At 39.5% G+C, this 20,618-nt stretch overlaps 1 protein-coding gene across 2 annotated transcripts in view; it reads right to left on the bottom strand.

Moving 5' to 3' along the window:
• The window catches only part of TP53BP2 (tumor protein p53 binding protein 2), a 49,236-nt gene that overhangs the window by 16,266 nt on the left and 12,352 nt on the right, over window positions 1-20,618 (bottom strand). Inside the window, exons 1-8 of one of the 2 annotated variants that reach the window (XM_027911442.1) lie at window positions 19,738-19,880; window positions 13,650-13,797; window positions 7,865-7,978; window positions 6,248-6,327; window positions 5,213-5,314; window positions 2,291-2,465; window positions 721-902; window positions 197-361 (exon numbers count right to left, since the gene is read on the bottom strand). In XM_027911442.1, the coding sequence (XP_027767243.1) occupies window positions 197-361; window positions 721-902; window positions 2,291-2,465; window positions 5,213-5,314; window positions 6,248-6,327; window positions 7,865-7,978; window positions 13,650-13,797 (966 nt within the window). In that variant the 5' untranslated portion in view covers window positions 19,738-19,880. Of the gene's footprint in view, window positions 1-196; window positions 362-720; window positions 903-2,290; window positions 2,466-5,212; window positions 5,315-6,247; window positions 6,328-7,864; window positions 7,979-13,649; window positions 13,798-19,737; window positions 19,881-20,618 lie in introns of those variants that run through there. The other variant, XM_027911441.1, reaches the window with a different exon arrangement.

The following is a 20,618-nucleotide window of genomic DNA, read 5'->3' as shown; positions in this document are numbered from 1 at the left end:
TTGTCTGTAAAGAGTAAGTAGGTTAACACTAATGTACCATGAAAAGGACTTTAATAATACAAGACTTCCTCTACATATGGATAAAGACAACAAGTCTAGCGTCTGAACAGCCTTCCCCACAAGCAAGTTTTTACTTCAGACTGTACAGGCAACAAATCAAAATCAATGTTTTTGTTATTACATATCCCACACTTACTGGTACATTCTCTTTCTGTTGCAGAGCAGCCTTTTTCTTCCACAGACGCTCTCGCAGCTCATTAACACGCTTATCCATGACTGCCACCTCCAAGTTGCGCTTGTTCAAACACTCCCTCTGTTGCTGCAGCTTGGCATTCTGCTCCTGGTTCAGTTTGTTTCTCAACTGAATAAATTCACAAAGCAGTGGGGGGAGGAGGGGAAAACAACAAAAATAAAAACAAATAAACTTTCAGGATAGGGGACAGGAATCGAAAAGCCTTTTAAAAAGTCAAGTCATGTTTTCTCTCCAGAGAAAACATTGGTTAGTCTCCAAAATTGCAGAAAGGAAAGGTATATACACAGTGTGCTCCTTCCTCTCTTTACATTGAACTCAGCACAACTAATCCCCCATCCTCAGCACTCAGCCACACGTAGGTCTGTCGGGAACAGGAGCAATGGGATTTCCTTCCAATAAGGTAAGAAAGAACCCAACTAACTTTTAAGCCCTTAAGAACCGAGGGTCACACGCTGGCTTTCCATTACCTGCAGCTCTTTGTACAGGCGGTCGAGCTCAGCTACAGCCGACTGGTTGTCGTGGTAACCATCAATTCGGCCGTTCTTCAGCATCTCCAGTTGCCTGGTGAGCTCCTCCACTTTTGACACGGCCAGCACCAGCTCGCGCTGCTTTTGCTGGAACAGGCTGTTCATCTGTTCAATCTCCTCCACTGGAAAGAACGAGGGAGCACAATAGCTGCCCTGAGAAACAGCCGAGCGTGGGCTGCTTCCAAGGCAGTGGTTAAGGGGATAGGGAGCGCCCTGCTGGCCTCCAGAGCAGGGCTGCACAGAGCCAAACCAGCTCTTCCTCCCACCACTTGCAAAAGAAAACTCACTAGCATAGTTATGTAAATTTGGTCTACTTAGAGCACTGATGAGGAGGGAAAAAGAACACTTCTTTTTGCTTTCTGAAGTATGGAAACAAACAAAACCGCAATCCCAGACTGAATTCATCTGTAGAAGCCTAAATTCACTGAATGCTGAATTCAGCAGGAAGACGCTCAGCCACAAGGCATATGAAGACACTCACTCAACCACAAGGCATATTTATGGTATTTAAAACTCTGAATTGAAGTCGTAAGAAGTCAGTGACAAAACATTCAAGCTGTTTCATTAAACAAAGACTCAGAGGGCTTTTTCGGGTCTATTACAAATATCTGTCATCAGCTGCTCCCACTGTCAAAACTGTTCTACTATAGAACAAAGTTTAAAAAAATCAGTAAGAATTCAAAGTACCACCAAGATCAGACCTGTTGGGCATAGTGCAGAAAAACAGATTCACCTGCTTCAATATCTTGTATTACTCTACCATCCTTTTATGCCTTTAAACTGATGTTTATTTTGTGCAACAAACAAAGTGGATTCTCCCCATAGAAAACCACTTTTGCTTTATCTGTAGACCACAACACCTCCTACTAAAACATATTTATATTTCATCTTAACAAACCAAGATATTTTCATTTGAGTCAGGCTGGAAATAACAAGTTCTGCACGATATGTATATAGAGAGGATGAAAAGGTAGGCAGAAGAATATGTGTCAATATTAAGTCTGAAATATTTAATGTTGCATCAACATGCTGAACTACAAGCATTCAACTAGTACTGTAGCAAGCCAGACTGTGGTCAGATTCACATAATCGAAAACGAAATATGCTGCCAATTTGGCCATTAAATTACCTCTTACATAAAAGGCAAGGTATCAGGCTAAACTTTGTTATAGGGTAAGAAAATAACACTCTAAATGTGTATGGCATTGACACCAAGGATGGAAAAAGTTACTGTGGTATATAAAGGTATTCAACCAAGGAAAAAACACTGTAATTAAAGAGCAGACATGCTAGGTCTGAAAATATAGGGTGCTCTTACAGGATATTTTAAAATACAGTAAGAAAAGTTTTATTCTCCATCATTCATGAGTTTTCTTAGTAAATACAACATGTGAAATCGTTAAGATCAACACTTCCTGGAATGCTGTAAATAACTCATCTGAATCACTGAAATCACCAGAACTGCATTTCCTGAAAAATCATAGGCTACTGTCCCCAAGCAGTAACTCACCTAATTTCCCATTGCTAAGTCTTTTCTGCTCCACGTGGCCTTTCAGTGCTCTCACTTTCTTAAGTTTGGCTTCTTGATTCTCAGCAATTTCCTTTAATCGCTTCAGTTTTTCCTGTTCAGCAGCTTGCTGTTGCTGTCGCTGATCTTGCTGCTTCAGGAATTTCAGACGTTGTTCCTGCAGTCAAGGTAAGGATTTTTTAATTACTTTTTTTTTTAGATGAACTTACAGTAAGGTATTGAAAAAAAAAAAAAAAGTCACCACAGCAGTTCAGATCAGCTTCAGCCCAGTATCCCAACTTCCCAAAATGTCAAGGGAAGTGAGAAAACAGAGCAAACATGAACCCATTCACATACTGAAGACAAATATGTCCCAATGGTTATAACTGGAGAACTGCACTCTGTAGTACCAGAACCTACTGAAACAGAGGTGGTATCCATGTCTAACAGCCCCTGGGAATTTTTTCATCCATGAAATTGCTCAAAACCCTTTGAGGCTTGAGAAAAATTTTAGTATTCACATTCCACGACATTTGCCAATTTCATTTAATCACTACTTGGCTCTTGAGTTGCAAGAGCTAGTAACTATTTCCTCTCTACCTTCTCCATGCTACTTGTTCTTTCTAGATCTCTACAATACGTCACATTTTAAAAAAAACTAGGCCATGCAGGAGAATTTTAGACCATTATACCATAAATTATGGGTATTTTTCATCACTATTCATCATTTCACTACTTCTGCTAAAACCTCTGTGAGATAGGGAATGACTGCACAGCAAAGCTCTGAAAATAGACTGTCTCCTGATAACGATCACCACTATCACAACAAAGTTAATTCAGCACACAGGAAAACCTTCACAGTGACCTGGCCCCCATTTGTACAACAGATATCATCTTAGTGGAGAGGATTCTTTTTCCTCTCCAAGAGTATAAGAGTAAAATACGTGTTATCACAGTTTATATATATACATACGTGTCTAATTTAGATCTAAAAGAAACCATTAGACCACCAAATCACCAATAGAGAATTCCTTTGAATCACTGGCCATTATTCCTGGCTTGCAGTTCTGGAGATACGCTGTTCCAAAATAGCAGAACTACTAAGACTTTCCCAAGCACCCACTAACAGCCAAGCCTACCACTGCTTACTAATATTAGAACTCCACAATTCCTTAAAAAAAAAAAATCACCAGTCATATTTAGAAAACAGGGACTTTGAACAAAAACAGTGCACTTTGAATAGAAATGGCAGAGCAAAAAGTGAGCTTGTCTTCTGGAGAAAACTAGGCAGCACCTACAGTGTATGTACTACTTTGGAGTTACTCCCATGCAGGAAAATGTCAAAAAAAAGAGAGATACTACAGCTCATGTCTAAAAACAAAGTGTATTTTTCCTCCCTCAGGATCTATTTTTAATATTGCATCTGATTTCAGAAGGCAGGAAAGAAGCAGTAGAAAGTCTCTCTGAAGACGCGTCCAGAAAAGCAGGTTTATTCCAGAGAGTGACATGAAAGGAAAAATTCTACCACTGGGACACCCACAAGGCTACTCTTCTTCAAATCACAGGCAGCAGCCACCTTTCTGATGGGTAGCTATCCAGACTCAAAATTTCCTTTTTTTTTTTTTTTTTTTTTTTTTTTAAATCTCGTACAACAACATATCACATTCCTATTTCTTTTCTCATATATATAGTAACTATAAGTGTTATTTATACGAGCAAGGTATATTGCCATCACCTTTGAGTGAAACAGACAGTTGTGAAAGTTTAGGCTTCTCAGTTCCAGCTGTGGTTTGTTAAATATAGAAGAGGGCAACTATTCTGCCTTGGCAACTTAAACAACACAGAATTGTTTAACTGCTGCTGAATTTCATGTGAAAACTCTAACCACTTGGTTAATTGACCACTTTTTTACATTACAGTTGCACCTTCTTCATACCTGTTCTTACCATAAAGCAGAAATAAAGTTTTATTGGCAATTTTGACAGGCTATAATACCACTTAGCAGGTGCTGCAGAACCATTAGAAAGCCACGGTTTGAAGCATTTCCCTGAGATAAAATTATTGAAGGCCAAGGGAACTGAACAAGATGCTAAAGATTGGGACACACACACAGCTGATATCAAAAGGAGAGGGAGACAGAGTGTGTGACAGAGGAAGAGGAGTGACACCAGATCCTCAAAGCAGCCTTCTTCCCTAGTAAAGCACATTCCGAAATGCATGGGAACTCATCCACCCAGACAGACGAGCCCTCTTCAGGACAGACTCACATTTAATGATTCTCTGCCAAAAGCAGCATTTGCTGTTATATTTTCAAGTCTAGTGTGTACCAACAACACTTAAGTCAAATATGAACTCTATGCCACTATTCTGCAGATGCATTCAGAATATTTTCCTCTCTAAACAATTCAGGAGCACTCTGTGTGCTTTCATTAGCTTTTCTGTTATTGTTCTGCAAGCATTCTATAGATCAGTGTCTTAGTTACTTTTATCACATACATGCCATCTTTTCCAGACAGCTGCCCCAGGAAACCAGGCACATTGAACTCTATCAGGAAAAGGCAAGATATCATTGCAGGACAGCATTGTATCCTGAGACAAAAGTCTTGTTCAGTGATCAAACTGGTGAATTGCTGGCCACCACATGGAGCACAAATAAAGCTGACACAGCCACCAAGACAAATGACAACACATTAATGTTACGTGTTCTATCCTTTTAGGAAGCTATATGGTCACTTCTACCACTGGTATTATTGTAATGTTTTACTACTAGGTATTTGCATAGATTGACTTTCAAATTGAAAAACAGGCAGCCAAAGAAAGGGCTCTGTTTATAAGAGGTGAAAAGACATTCCCAACCCTCTCTCCACCTCACGTGACTCTCACTACCTTTGTTCCGGGCTGTAAACAATCTAATTCCAAACTCACCTTGTTAGCCAGCATTTGCTGTTGAGCCTCAATTTGTTGCTGCTGGCGGGATGCCATTTCCTGAAGTTCAGCCAGTGTCATGTCCATCCTTGGAGCACTCACCTGTCAAAGAAAACCCAAAGCATGTTAACTCTAGAATTTTTAATTTGGCTAGTATATAACTCAAGAGAGCTACTGCACCAAAGTAAGATAAAAGTCTTTAAAGATAACAACCACCAAGAATCCAATAAAATAATTAGAAGTGTCATCTTTCAATAATAAAAGAATAAATAGTTGTAAGATCTTATGCGTGTGTAGCCCAATTCAGCAACCCACAGGGGATGACATCTCTTGGAACATTAATATTTCTAGCAAAATCCCAGCAGCATTTTAAAGAGGCATTTCAGAGCCCTTTATAATTAAGCTCAGCATGAATCAGCTTTGACTGACTGAGTCCAGAATGCTCAGCACATGGCAGGATAGATCTGTGGTCGTAGGTGGATCACTGCAATTCAACGTAAGTCAAAGAAAATGGAAAGTTTAAATATAGTTGGATGGGGGGAAACACCACTCTAAGAACTATTATTAGTTATCTGTTCACATGTTTTTCAAATCAAGATTCAATCTCATATCCATAATTTTATCTTTTGGAGCAAAAATAAATGTCAGACAAGGAACTGAATGCCAAAACACTCACTGGTCTCATCTTGAAGTCTGGAACTAGGAATCTCTGACACAAAACTGAGAGACAGAAACATTAAACTCAAGTAATATGAGAGAAAATTTTTGATGGGAGTAGAGGAGGGAAAGTATGCTGAATTTGCTGCTCTGGGATCACCTGTACCAGCAGAGATATGACAGCCTAAAGATCTCAGTGACATCTTAAAAACAGAAAGCCAGGATGATAATTGCTAGAGGTTTTGTGTCTATTTTAGAGCAGTCATTAGCAACCTCTCCAAAATTGTCTCTTAGTTTCCATGGTAGGACTGGCACCATTATCTCCAAAGAGGGGAAACCTCCAGTGTCACTACACTGGCCATTGCATCAAGAACTTACTCCATTCTCTATTCTTCGATCACCAGGCACTTTCACACCATTTCTTTTGTAGGCTGGATCTTGAGGCCTTGGTCCAGTCCCTAGAGAGAAAAAGTCAAAGATGGTAAGGTATTTTAAGATTTTTCTTATCCTTTTAGACACAGCATTCAATGCAAAAGGAGAACAAGTACAGTCGTTATGGTTTAGAAACTGAACACCTGTTCTTCTTGTGTGTTTACCGCCAAGATAAACTTAACTGATGACACAAAACATTTTTTGAAAAGGTTGCTGTTTGATGACAGCTTTTATTTAAACTATAGTTCTGTTCAAAAAAACAGACAAAAAAACCAGCTTAACCAACAAGCAGGCTATTTTAGTATTTATCCTGGGGTGAACAGTAAGTGTGTATTATAGATATATAGTTTAAAAGGCACAATATTTTTTCCCTTTCTTGTGTCAGTAAAGATGCAACTTAAGTAGACTCCTGTTTTAATGCTTCTATCAAATTACATACAAACAGTGTTCAGATACCAAATACCAAGCTCATTCATCTCCCTGTAGAACATACATGTACTACAGGATGAAGGCATGACTGCTACCTTCTTCTCCATTTGATACCTCTTTAAAGACTGTATTTCTGCAAGACTAACTGCAGAACTCAAATATATTGCTTAGCAATGCTATGGCCGATGAGATTACAATAATCCTAATACTACAAGCACCCTGGACTTGAAAAAATATATCTTGACAACTAAACTGCTCTGTAAGATCCTTAGTTGGTAGAAATAGCACAGCTTTAGCTTTTCATGCACTCATTCTATCAGCAGTACACATTTCAAACATCAAGATATGTTTACTCATTTAAAATGTGCTGGATACAAAGCCACTTAATGCAAATACAGGATTTCCAACACTGAGGAAGATTACTAAGGATGAAAACAGGAAAAGGGGAGGAAGAAGAATCCAGTAGACTGTTCTAAAAGTCTTAAAGATTCTAATGAAAAGATAAATGTAGGATGCACAGAAAACCCTTGAAAAAAGCAGAGAATAAGTTTTTAGGTTTCACATTTAAATTTACAATGCACAGATATTATGTGCTCAGAGAACTTGCCATTCATTTAATGCTATTCCTGAAACTAATATAAGTGTGCAGATTGTAAAAGAAACTTTGAAGAACTCTATCTTTTACCGAGCATGCTAAGTTTATCACCCTGGTAAAGTATTACCCAGGTGAAACACCCTGAGCCCAAATTATAGATTGCATCACTTGACAACAGTTTGGTTACTAGATTTAAAAGAAGAGACCATCACACATCTTCAGATATTTTGCTGCAGATAATATATCTAACACAGGATGCCCTCGGACGATTTGGTGATAACCAAATCTAGAGAACCTGCAGAAATTTCAATTTGGACTTAATATTCCCAGATCTAGCAAGGGAAGATGAAGTCTTTATAAAATTAGCCAGTTTTCTGTTGCAAGCCTCCTTGGTCCATAGTAAAATAATGGTCATACAAGAGGGATTGCAACACTGTACTGATTATGAACATGGATGAATAACATATGCAAGCTGTTTCCTTAAACTTGAGGAATGAAATGAGACTCGACCAAATGAAAGCACTGAGACCAATACATACCCGCTTCCTGGCAGGGAGAGCGTTCATGCCGAAGAAAGAAGCGAACCTCACTTCTCTGCATCCCAAAGCGCTGCAGGATATCCAGCATCCGTTCATTATCGGCTACGGGACGCTCTGAAAAAGTGAAAAAAAAAAAAAAATACCAGCTGACTACTGCATCCCATCATAGCCTGGGCACATACCAAACCAAAAATATCCATCCTTCATCTTCCACTTGAACACCTGTTATTACACAGGTGCAGTGGGCGCACATAATCCTTGCCCTCACCCAAGGCATTTCTTCTTTTCCCTCAAGAAGCCACAGTATCACTCCTTGCTTCTGAAACTAAACCAACACCTATGAAAAGCAGCCCTTTAGAAGTCCACCCCTGAAGGGAAAAGTTGAGGAACCGTCGTAGCCCAAGGGAAAACAAACAGGGAATTGAGACCTTTCAGCTCTAGTGCTTTTCTTTTGTATTTGCAAATCATTTTGCCCACTCACCACCGCAGGAAATGCGCTGGTGCACCTTTTGCTCCACTTCTTCGGTACCTCAGACAAACTTATTCCTCAGTCATTCCCACTCCCTCCTCAAGGCACTGCTGCTTTGATTCCTACAGGGACTCATTGACTTCCTAATTCCAACAAGAATTAGGAGAGATGCAATGATAAACTCTCAGGGAAGAGGGAATTCTTGCTTTAACTTCCTAAGGATTGCAATCCAACGCTGGATGGCAGCCCTTGTGCTCAAGCTCAGGCAGCAGTACTCAGTACCCCGAAAAGGTTCGTAGGCAGTTCCCAACAGGCCTGATCCTCAGCGTGCCAGCACAGCTCCTGTCACTTCAAGTGTTCTCCTACAGCTCCTGCCAGACACAGATCTGGCTCATTCTCTTGGACAGCAAATTTCATGACATTCGGATCAGATGCATTTTGAAAGCCCTATTTCTGATAAACCTTGAAAAGCTGAACTACTTTGGATTCAAAGCTCAAGGTAAAAAAGTGATCAGACAGTGAAAAGTGAGTCCAATAAGAACATGCCATTTTCTTTCAGACAACTGAGATGAAAAAGTTACATGCACAAGTTCCACTGAATATCCTTTCCTGCTCTTATTCCCACATTCAGGATTCAGTCATATATCCTATTTTTTAAGCCTTATTCATTGTCTTTTGATAATACAAAAATCCAGTGTGAGTCTATATCTACCAACTCCATTTAGCAGTATTCCTATCTTTTTGTACTACCTTTCTTTCCAAATTGACATACTTCATAGTTGGGCATTCACAGACAGGATATAATTAGAATTACTTATTGGCCTCAATCTTCACATAAAAGCAATTTCTTTTGCTATTCTAGACATTTTACCAGAATTTTTTCTGCCTATTTTAAATGTGATGGAGAGGTTGGGGCTAATATATCATAGTAGTGAACTTTACATAGTCAAGATACTGTCATAATATCTTCTAACAGCACTGGGGCTCACGATCAGGTTGAACCCATTTGTGCTGGATGTCAGACAAACAGAAGACATTGTTCCTGGCCTGAGAAATGAGACAAAAAATGAAATTAAATACTACCATTTTTGCACTAGTTTCATTTTTCCTGACATGGCTTTTGTTGCAAGTTTCCTTTCATTATTTATGCAAGGGGAGGGGGGGGGGAAAAAAGAAGGAAATCAGAGAGTAGTTCATTCACATTCAATGGAGTCTTTCAAAGTCACTATCCTAATACGAAATAATCTTTTTAGCAGGAATAATTGTTGGCATTAAGTATAAATGTTTTCAGTTTCATAAAAAAAGGAGCTGCTAACATATTTTCGGCATGTGAAAAGCTCTTTTCAACATAAAAGTGTTTCTTCAAATGAAAATGCTGCAGCTGTGCCCAAGCAATCTAGGAAGGAAAATTTCTGGAGTCACTGTCAAAAGAGATTAGCTTTACAGAATAAGCAAGTAGGTCACTGTTACAGAAAAAGCAGTCTCTTGGTGGTTACTTGTCTAGACAGCTAAAAAAGCTCCTCATCTGCTAAACCTTAATTCAAGAAAAAAACCAACACACACACACAAAAAAAAAAGAAAAACAAAACAAAACAAAAAAATCAACAGTACCACTGTCAGATTTCCAACTTAAAGGATATACAGCAGGCTTATGAGACAGATTTCCAGCAGCTTGGCAATACCTCAACTGAAACTCTATAATCGAGGGAGATGCCCTTTACACAAGGATTCTGTCAATACCACTCACTGACTTCAGAGGAAGGTCAGAGAGATTGTCAAATACCAAACAAATGTACATTCGGAAAGCTCAAGAAGAAAGAACAATCAGTTTTCTTTTTTAATTCCCTATCTGTCTCATAAAGCAAAAAATTTTTATACACTCACACACCTTTTGCCTGCTTTCCACAGTGGTCAAGGTAGTTGCCTAACAGAATTCTGACAAAAATAAGAAGGTCAAGAAATTTTGCCCCGATATTCTTCAAATTTCAAGCAAAACTGGGAGGACAAGGAGAATAGTAAACTTGCCCCCTTCAGGGAGCAGCGTGCCTCAAGCACACTTGCAGCAATCTTTCAAAGTATGCTGAATAAAGTCTGACAACAGAAGCTAAAATTCCTGAGCAAGCATCAGAAAAAGAGAGGAACGATGTAAGAAGGATCCCAGTAATCTGAAGTCTGAGAAGTTATTTTCCAACATAAATCTTCTGTTTATACTCCAAAAGGTTAACTGTCCTGCATCATGTTTGTTTTAAAGCAGGTTTAATTTGTTCAGTATAATATGCAAACAAAACAGAAGTCATGGCTCATCCTGGGAAAAAAAAAAAAAAAAAAAAAAAAAAAAAAAAAAAAAAAAAAAAAAAAAAAAAAAAAAAAAAAAAAAAACCAAACACAACCAGAAAACTTTGCTGACATCTAAAATGAGATCAGCAAAAAAATAAAAGTATTTCTCTTCCTTGCTGCCCCCTTCCCCCCAAAAAAAACATCCAAGACATACATGGAAACACATCTTGCAAATGGTTGTTCCTGGATGCTATAGAGACGCTTAAGAAAAGATATATTTTATCCAAAACAACATGCATGTATCCAGCACTAAAGTATTTTAATGTTACTCATTTGCAACTACTGCATTTTTCCTTAACAAGTACAACTTGAAACTGTATTTGAAACTTCAGTAAAAGGTCAAGTCCTGCATTTCAGTCACAACAATCACACACAGCGCTACAGGTCAGGGCAGTGGCTGGAAAGTGGCCCAGCAGAAAAGGACCTTGGGGTGCTGTGGTTGACAGCAGCTGAACATGAGCCAGCAGTGTGTCCAGGTAGCCAAGAAGGTCAAAGGCACCCTGCCTTCTATCAGCAATAGTGTGGCCAGCAGGACCAGGGCAATGATTGTCCCCCTGTACTCAGCACTGGTGAGGCCACACCTCAAATCCTGTGTCCAGTTCTGGGTCCCTCACTACAAGAAAGACACTGAGGTGCTGGAGCGGGTCCAGAGAAGGGCAACGGACTCTGAAGGGTCTAGAGGATAAGTCCTATGACGAGCAGCTGAGAGAGTTGGGGGTGTTTAGCCTGGAGAAGAGAAGGCTCAAGGCTGACCTTATCACCCTCTACAACTACCTGAAAGGAGGTTGTAGCCAGACAGGGGTCGGCCTCTTCTTTCAGGCAACCAGCAACAGGACAAGAGGAAAAAGCCTCAAACTTTGCCAGGGGAGGTTCAGGTTGGACATCAGGAAGCACTTCCTCACTGAAAGGATGCTTAAGCATTGGAATGGGCTGCCCAGGGAGGCAGTAGAGTCACCATCCCTGAAAGTGTTCAAAAAATGACTGGACATGGTCTAGCTGACATGGTGATGTTCAGTCAAACATTGAACTTTATGAACTTGGAAGTCTTTTCCAATCTTAGTAACTCTATATTCAGTTTTACACCCCCACCCCCAGTGTTTGTATACAGAAGTAAATAACTAGCAAATATGACTGGATCAGTGGAGGGAACTAGAATAACTTGATTTCTAAAACAATTGCCAATGTTTTCACTGTAGAAATGGATGAAACTTTGTCTTATGACAACAGCTGTGCAAGTAACATTTAGATATCTCTTCTCATGTATCTCGTGATGTCTGCAAAAACTCATCTCAGAAAAAATTCTTCACTTCCCTTTACATTTCTATATCCAGATTATTTTCTTACATGTCCTTGACTAGTAGAAAAGCTGATAACTTCATCATATGAATAAACCTCCACGTATTATAAGGTCCCACTCACCTAGAAGTTCACTTTTCAGACTAACAAGACCATTTGGACACTGAGTACTGGTAGACTTCACTTTTTTTTTTTTACTATAGATGTTATCCTTTGATCTTAGGACAATCTTGCTGCCCTTTCTAGCATACTCTGCCAATTAAGAATCCAGGTTCAAGAAACACAAGGAGAGGAGGTAGCCACTCTAGCAGGGCTCCAACTTTAGTAAGGACAGGAAAACCCTGACCCTCATCACCACCACCTGTACTCTTTAACAAGGCATGGGCACTAAGGCTAACTATAAATTCACTATCTTTATCTAAACCTTTATTTTACTTTTCTTTCACTGTAGGCTTTGGTATTGTGTTGACTTAGACAAAGATGTATGATAAAAATACACTCCTAAAAGAACTCTTGCCATGCTGAATTGATAATTTTACTTTAGTATTATTTATGAAAAAAAGATACTCTATTTTCTAAGAAAAAGAAAAATTCTCTTCCATATTTTCAACTTAGAAATATCAGAAATATCTCTGTCAGAAGCAGATAATTATCAAGAGACAACTCTGGTATCTCATGCTATTAAACAAACATCTATCTCACCAAAGCCGCCTTTGAAGAGATGCGAGCCTGAGCCAATAGCAGACGAAGAAAGGAATATAAGCCCTTATTATCTGATTCTTTTACAGTCTAGAAGTATCTCAAAAAAGTTGACCCAAGCATAGTTATTTTCCATGACTTAAAACCCTGTCCAGGATTCATCTACCTTATGCCTCTGGATGGCTACCAGAATCTCATTAGTTCCATGGAGACAGAGGATAGTCCAGAGTCCTTTCCCATTTAAGCCATGAGATTTTAGCCATACTTTAGCTTTTCATTTTTTTGTTGACATGTTCTCTCTAGCACTGCAAGCTAGGGAGATTTGAACTTCCAAGACAAAAATCAGCAAGAACACAGAAAAATAATAATAAAAAAAAAGACCAAACACAACCCACTTTTTCACAGGCTTAAAAGGACATGAGTCAGTCAAAAGTAGCTTCTCTGTCCTCCCTGCCACCCACTTTCTTTAGAGCAGTTCAACACCAGGTTACTCCTACTAATTCGGCTGACACACTCCTTTCCATTCAAACTCAATTAACACCACTGGTAACAATGAAGGTGTCACCTGAAAAAGGAAGTTTTCTTTTGCCCCTGCAAGTGAAAATGGCTGTGAGGTTAAAGAAATTATTCTAAACTGCTCACAGAACTAATAATACTTAGTCCTTCAAAATCCCCACACTGGCCACTGGGACCCCACTGCAGGGAGAAGAAGGAAGAGAAAACAACTTCCTCAAAACTCATTTAAGTCAGAGAAGGGTTGCATGGACAAAAACTTTGAGCATGCTTGAGTTGTCTCCTTTTGCTTTGAACTCATTTTTGCAGACTGAGCCTTTCTGCGGGTACATGGTCACACAGCAGGTCTGATGGACAAATGAACAAAATGGTAATGCAGAAACCCTCTGGGACAGAATCACTTCTGTCAGGTCTCTGTGTGCCACCTTATCAGAAGCAGCAAATGCCCAGTAGTTCACTGAGCTGACCTACCTGAGCCACACCACACTTCAGTCAGGTGGCACTCAGTCTCACCAGGCTCCTTGCACAGCTCCACCACATCTCTGCAGGTTGTTTCGGGGGTGACTGGCACCTCGGTGAAGTGCTGCTCGTTGTTACTGAGGTATACGGTCAGAAACATCTGGAAGAGACAAAGGCAACAGCACACGGTTACTTTATAACACAAAGGGCAGACTGCACCTTGGATCACAACCGTCTCATTAAATGAATTCTTTCCAACACAATTACGTAATTTGTTATCAACTACTGTGTGTACAGATTTCAAAACAAAACAAATTTTCTTTTTAAGGTAGAAGTGAGAGACACTAAAGAAGTAATCCCCTGCTCAACAAAATTACATTGCTGGAGGATTATTTGGTTTTAAATCTGGACCTACTGCTCCTTGCTTCTTCTCAAGGTGATGTGTCAGAGCTCCTCCCACCTCACTATGTGTATACACTGCACCCATTTGACACAGGAGCAGGAGAAACAGTCATCTAGAGCTCAGAAGTACTCTTTATAGTGAAAAACAATGGTAATTAGGTCTGGTATTAAAAAAAAAAAAAAAAAAAGACCAGAGCTTACTACATCGGCAGCGAAGTGGAAACATAACTTGCATTTCCGTAACACATTTCATCAGAAGGTTTCTCAGGAACACAAGCAACTTGCTATTCCCTAGGTCTCAGTCTTAATACAAGGTTCCCCCCAAGGGTCATTCCCAGGAAAGCAAGGATATTTCACTTGGCTTCCTCTTCACAGCTGCAGAAGGATCCTTGATTTTTGGTTATTCTGTTGTTTAAACATCCCACACGGATAGATGTTATTCTTGCTTGTGTCTTTCCTGCCACAACTACAAAACGACCACCCTAAAGTATTTGTTGCTATGTTTGATAGAAGATATTGAGGATTACTGTGGCTGAACACCATCTTGCTATACGCTATTAACATCAAACTGCTATCAAAGATGAGCTGCTAGGTAAAAATTCACATCACTTCTCTTCTGAGACCTGTTCTCAACTTCTGTATCAACTGGCTGCTAATTTTATGACTTCCAGTAACACAAACATCAGTCAAATATCTCCAGAAAGCAACTGCTCCACTATGCATTACAAGCAAAAGAAACCTCCACAATTCAGTCTTGTTCACACAGCTGGGAAAGATGTTCTCAGCAAAAGAAATCCTTGCCTGTCCTCATTTTTAGAGGGTCAGAGGGGTACACATCATTACATACAATAGTCCAAAAGTGAAAAAAGAGGGGGAAAAAAGGAATTAAAATCAAACAAGGCAAGAGAGGTATAAATATCCATCTAAATAAATTTAAATAATGAAAAGTCCCACAACAAAACCACTACCAGAAGCATTATTTCTGTGATTTCGTGTAAATACACTGGAGCAAATACTCTTTATGCCACTGAAAAGTGACATTTAGCCCCACCTTCTTCACAGTTTTAAGAACCCACTCTGGGAAATTCTTCTGGAATACAACCATGCACACACACATTCCTGATGTCTCCAAAGCCTTTCCAAGGTCCTTTTGAGTGCTGAGAGCCCCCCCACCCCCACCAGGAGAGAAGCTTGCTTTTGCTCTTAAAAACGCCTGTGAAAACACTCCACACTCAGCATGTCTTGTTACACAGAGTGCAAGGATTTGGCCCACTCGTGGCAGTACAAACATTTGCAAACAGTGCTTTGGGCCCTGGCACTGCACCAGACTTAGCACACAGAATTTCTGACCTCTGGTTTTGCCCAGCTCCCCCAGACAAGGGTTTCTGATAAATTCCCAAACACCTTTCTTCAGAAAGGAAAAAGCCTGCAGAGAGCGAGTTCAAAACTGCCTGTAATCCTTAGGAAAATAGCTAACTTCCCCCAAAATCCTTTCCTTGTCACATTATTGGGAGGGTGATGCTCTGTATGGGCCAGAGCTGTGGCAGACAGGCAGGTAGGATCAGTCTACCACACGCACTTATTATATAGTAGAGATAGGCACAACCATTCTGCTGTTTACAGCACAATGAGGTACTGACCTAAATTAAGACAAAGCTTTCTGAGTAGGAACTCTGACACCTGGCTTTAATCTTTTGTCCCTGAACACACTACCTTCTAGACGCAGTGTTTCTAGAGGAGGTAGGCAGGGAAGGATGCCAGGTGCAGCCAGGTAAGAATATCTCTCCTAACCACAACAACTGGGGCAGAAAAGTATAAAATAAAAAAATAATAATAATAATAAAAAAAAAAAGGCTTCAAAATCACTTTAGAAGAGGGTTATATAGGTGCGTAAAGCACGTCAGCCCTTCACATTTAATGCTGTACAACCTCGCATTCAGAACACCACTGAATTGCACAGGATGCTTATCTGCAATAACACTGGTGAGCTTTAAAAGAGGAGCTCTCAGATGGGAATTAAGAGAAAATTATAAAACCCATGGCATTATACACAAAGCAGACCTAATTTGACCCTAGCACGGCTGTTCACTCTTCAGTGTGCCTGTCTATATCCAGTTGTTAATCCTTAGGATTTAGCATTACAGACAACTACACAGGAAGGATCACGAGTTGCCATTTCTATCCACAATGCTCAGGATAATTACTAATACATTAAGCCAAGAGCACTCAAACCTGCTGTGTGGGGGCCATTTCTGGGACTTTGTAGTGCCTGCATTACCTCTATCCCACATATTCTAGGAACTAAGAGGAAAAAAAAAAAAGGCAAGCAAATTCTGCAAATTGCCTAAAACTATACCTCAAAGTCCTTAGAGTCTAAAGCAACTTCAGGGTGTTACCTCGTTCTGTTTCCCTTTAGGTCCAGGGACAATGCTGACAATCCATCACAGAGATGTCTCTCCTCAGAGAGGAGTGGAAAAGGTAAAGAAACTGGTGTGACCCAAAAGCCTACTGTGGCTTCTGGGTGCTCCTCATCACCCTTGGTGGTTGCTGTGGTTTGTACCACCTTGCACCAGGATCCCAAGAACTCATCCTCCTCCTGGGAATGGTTCTGCTGTGACATTGATTAACCATCCTACCAGATTATACTGCAGTTTTATTACTGTGTGGCGAAGAAAAATAAAGGAAATAAGAGTACTCTCATGACACCTTGTTCAGAAGTTGGAATCCTGTAGACTTCACCAAGCTAGAGCACAAGGTAGTCTCTTGCTCCTCCCTGAAACCAAAGTGGTTAAGACAATTGTATCCAAGTCAGGCATCCAAGAATTCAGGGAAAACAAACAAACAAACAAACAAACGTTCAGTTTCAAGCTAGTATAAATGAAGGACTTGATAAAAGAAATGAGAGGAAGACAAAATCACAGTCAGACCATGGATTTCTCTTAAAGACAGCATCACGGCAAAAACTGAAATACCTGACAATTTCATATAACCTTGGATCGGGGCTTTTTTCCTCTATAGACTTATAAAGAATGAGCTTTAGGAATGCCCAGCATACAGACTGAGCATTTTTAAACCAGACTCAGGTCCCTAAGTAAGCTCTAAACTAAAGATTGCCCCCTCATTTCCCACCTCGAAGAGAAACTCATTATTGATAGGTAGTGGAAAGCTTTAAAATGTAAAAGCACTGCAGTACTGTGGCATACTTGGGAGAAACCAGGGATGTGCTGTGTACCTACTGAAGCACTTCCTTTTAAAAATCACATTGCAGATTTCAGCTGACTCTGCTACAGCTTAGAAAATAAAAGTTTGCAGTTATGGAGCCACCAAAGGAGGCAGTTTAGATCGGCCGCACCAAGGGCAAAGAGATGCCCAAGGTCACAGGAGCTAAAGCAAGAGATAGCTTTTGCACAGAATGACTGCAGTGCATGACTTACAAACAACTGGATGGCAAAGTAGAGTACTGAACATAAAGGAGGACTTCATGTCTCAAAGGAAAGCCTGCCACTTAAGACACAAATGTAATAAAATCCAAATTGGTATGAATTGCAACTTGGAGTCCCCTCAGCAGGAAATATATCATTTTGTTTCAGCTCATATTACTCATGCATCCCCTCCAACTGCAGCCTCCAAGTCTGGATTGCAACACACCCAAGAACAGAATATAACAAGAAAGCAACCAAACAGGAGGACAGAAGAGGGCATCAGATCAAGCAAGTCATACTTCATTTTATAATCCTCCATCTCTCTTCTGCACCTCAGTCCCAAACAGCCTTACATTTGCCTGCAAATCTGACCTATTCATTGCTAAGCTCATCAACAGGAATTATACCAGTATTAAATATAACAGCTCTCAACACCTGCAAATACATTTTCGACTGAAAGTAAAAATATGAACACACCACATTTTTAGCTCCTGCTTTGTTGCAATACACAAAAAAGCCAAAACCAGAAGAAATTGCTTCCAAACACATCTGGAATACTAACCTGAGCGAACATATGCCATATAATTTACAACCATCCAATGAGATATCATTTCATATCAAAGGCCTCTCATCACTCTTCTCCTTAGATCAGAAGGCCTCAATTATTGATTAAAGGGTAAAAAAACAGAAATGCAATTTACTTTTCAGCTTTGATGGTGTTTCTGTAAGGATAAGACTTCCCTTACTCCTCAGTTATTATAAAGCTGATGTCACACATTTTGGGTATTAAAGGATGTTAGATTGGACATTTTCTAACTAAAATACTAATAAAGTTCAATTAATTGGAATGCAAGTATTCAGGGGAACACTCTTATAGTGCATGGCCCAAATTAAAATATAAGCACTTCATTAATTCCTGAAGCTACCTGAGTTTAAAGGCACATACTTCTCCCTTTCCCCAGGTTTCTAGTGAAAGAGCTAACTCAGATCATAACATTTCAGCGATGGACAACAATCAGCAAAACTCAGTCCCTTGAAAAATACTATAACCAAGTAGAGAATATATTTTAAAAAATAACACCTTAACCCCGTTTTTCAGTATTTGCTGAATTCCTATCTTTATGCAGTCTTCCTGCACAGCATGTAATATACAATATAAACTGTGGCATCTATTCACATAGTATTCTTCATCTTCAAAGCATCTTGTGGCCAGGAAGTCATGACACAAGCAAGCAGTTTCCTACAGGGAAACTGAGGTGTACAAGAAGGCAAAATCAGAGACAATCACTTTTATTTTTATTATTTTTATTTTATTATTTGATAGCCAAACAAGCATACAGACTATGGAAACCATGATTCATTTCATTACCTTTCATTAGAGCAAATAACATAATTCTGTGCCACATTCCATATGAGCTGCTTTTTAGACTGAAACCCAATACCCTTGAACCACTCATTACTAGTGTTCAAGGTTTTTATATTTCCATAGCACAGCTAAATAATGCTCTTAGCTTGCATAACAAATTTTCTTAGCTCTCATTTTTAAGGAGGCATTAAAAGTCACTCTTCAGGTATTTTCAAACCTTAACAATTCTAAGATTCTATGAATTTGCATCGTGAACTAAAATGTATTTTAGAAGATAGTTTTAGTTAGCTGAAAAATGAGCACCACAGAAATTTTATAATTAATAGAATAACTATCATATTTCAAGTCGGTGACAGAAATGAGGAATAACCGCTTTCACCCACAGTTTCGACCATAAATGAGTCTTCCCTGATAAATAGAAAACCCCCTAAAATAAAGAGTATTAAATGGAAGTCTTGTTTCTTACCTAGTGGGAACACTGATGCTGCACCTTCCCAGATGGCCAGAAAGAAATCAGCAGCTAAAATACATATTTTTGCTGACTTGATGCAACTTTCTAAACAACAGAAGACAGCCTGCACGACAGCACATTTTCCTGATCTGACAAGCAACATTCAGAGCTGGTGCGGTTACAGCTCTCCATTCAATACAAACTATACTACCATAATAAAGTAATTCAGCGATTCTTCTGCATGAAGTTCCTCAGAACCTGAAAACAGTCCTTCAGGAGGCAACATCCTCACTTATTGTGCCTAAAGGTTAAGGTAAGCAAAAGATTAAGGTAAGCAAAAGATTAAGGTAAGCAAAAGATTAAGGTAAGCAAAAGATTAAGGTAAGCAAAAGATTAAGGTAAGCAAAAGATTAAGGTAAGCAAAAGATTAAGGTAAGCAAAAGATAATAACAGACTTACTAGAAGACGGGCACACAGGATGACTGCTATCCCTGATCCTTTTCATGTTCAGCTGTTCAACAGAGGTTCAACAGAAATGCAGAGCAAAGTTTAATATTTGCCTACAGTCACACCCAAACGCTTGGAGTTCGGTCCTTGCCATCTCCCCCGCCGCATACACTACTCCGTTTATATTGCACTGGCTTTTGGCCATAAACATGAGAAAGGAAGTTATGATGCAAGGTTGGTGGAGTACAGTAGGAAGCACCATGGGATTATTCAGATTATTCCCAGTCTATATAAAGCACAGCCCTTTTCCCTTTCAATTGTATTGCAGCAGAAAACAAGATTGAGCCTTTACTCTCAATGGCACAGTAGTTTCTGCTTGCATAGATTATTTTAAAGATAAGTTTATCGTGCATTTGTATTCTATCTTTGGTATAAATGTCAATTTTTTCCAGGACTTAAAATACAACATACATCTATGTGCATTTTGGGGGGATGGGGAAAACAAGCTGGAAACAGCAAAGAGGAAGCTTCCTTTTATTTCTCCCTCTTATCCTTGACGCAGAGAGAACAGAATTAAAGCCATCTGCTTTTGGTATAGGCTAGTTAAACTGGGAAAACACTACAGCACAAATGCCACATTACATCTCACTATCAGGCATGCATCTGAATCATCATTAGGGGAATCTGAAGAGCTGCAAGGAAAACAGCCTGAGTTCTGGCCAAGTATTGTTACTGCCTGAAATTAATGGATGTAGGTTTGCAATCCTCCTACTTCATGGACTTCAGCCTCAAAGACAGAGCTCAGTGCTCCAGTTCACACTTACTAATGAGGAATATACAGCTTCAGTCTTCATGCCAGACCCTGTAGAAAATCATCACCTTACTTTAGCCAT

Source organism: Empidonax traillii, unplaced genomic scaffold, assembly GCF_003031625.1.
Source record: "Empidonax traillii isolate 1590-97213 ecotype Southwest subspecies unplaced genomic scaffold, ASM303162v1 scaffold31:size1920502, whole genome shotgun sequence".
NCBI lineage: Eukaryota > Metazoa > Chordata > Aves > Passeriformes > Tyrannidae > Empidonax > Empidonax traillii.
This window is presented reverse-complemented; position numbering and strand designations above follow the sequence as displayed.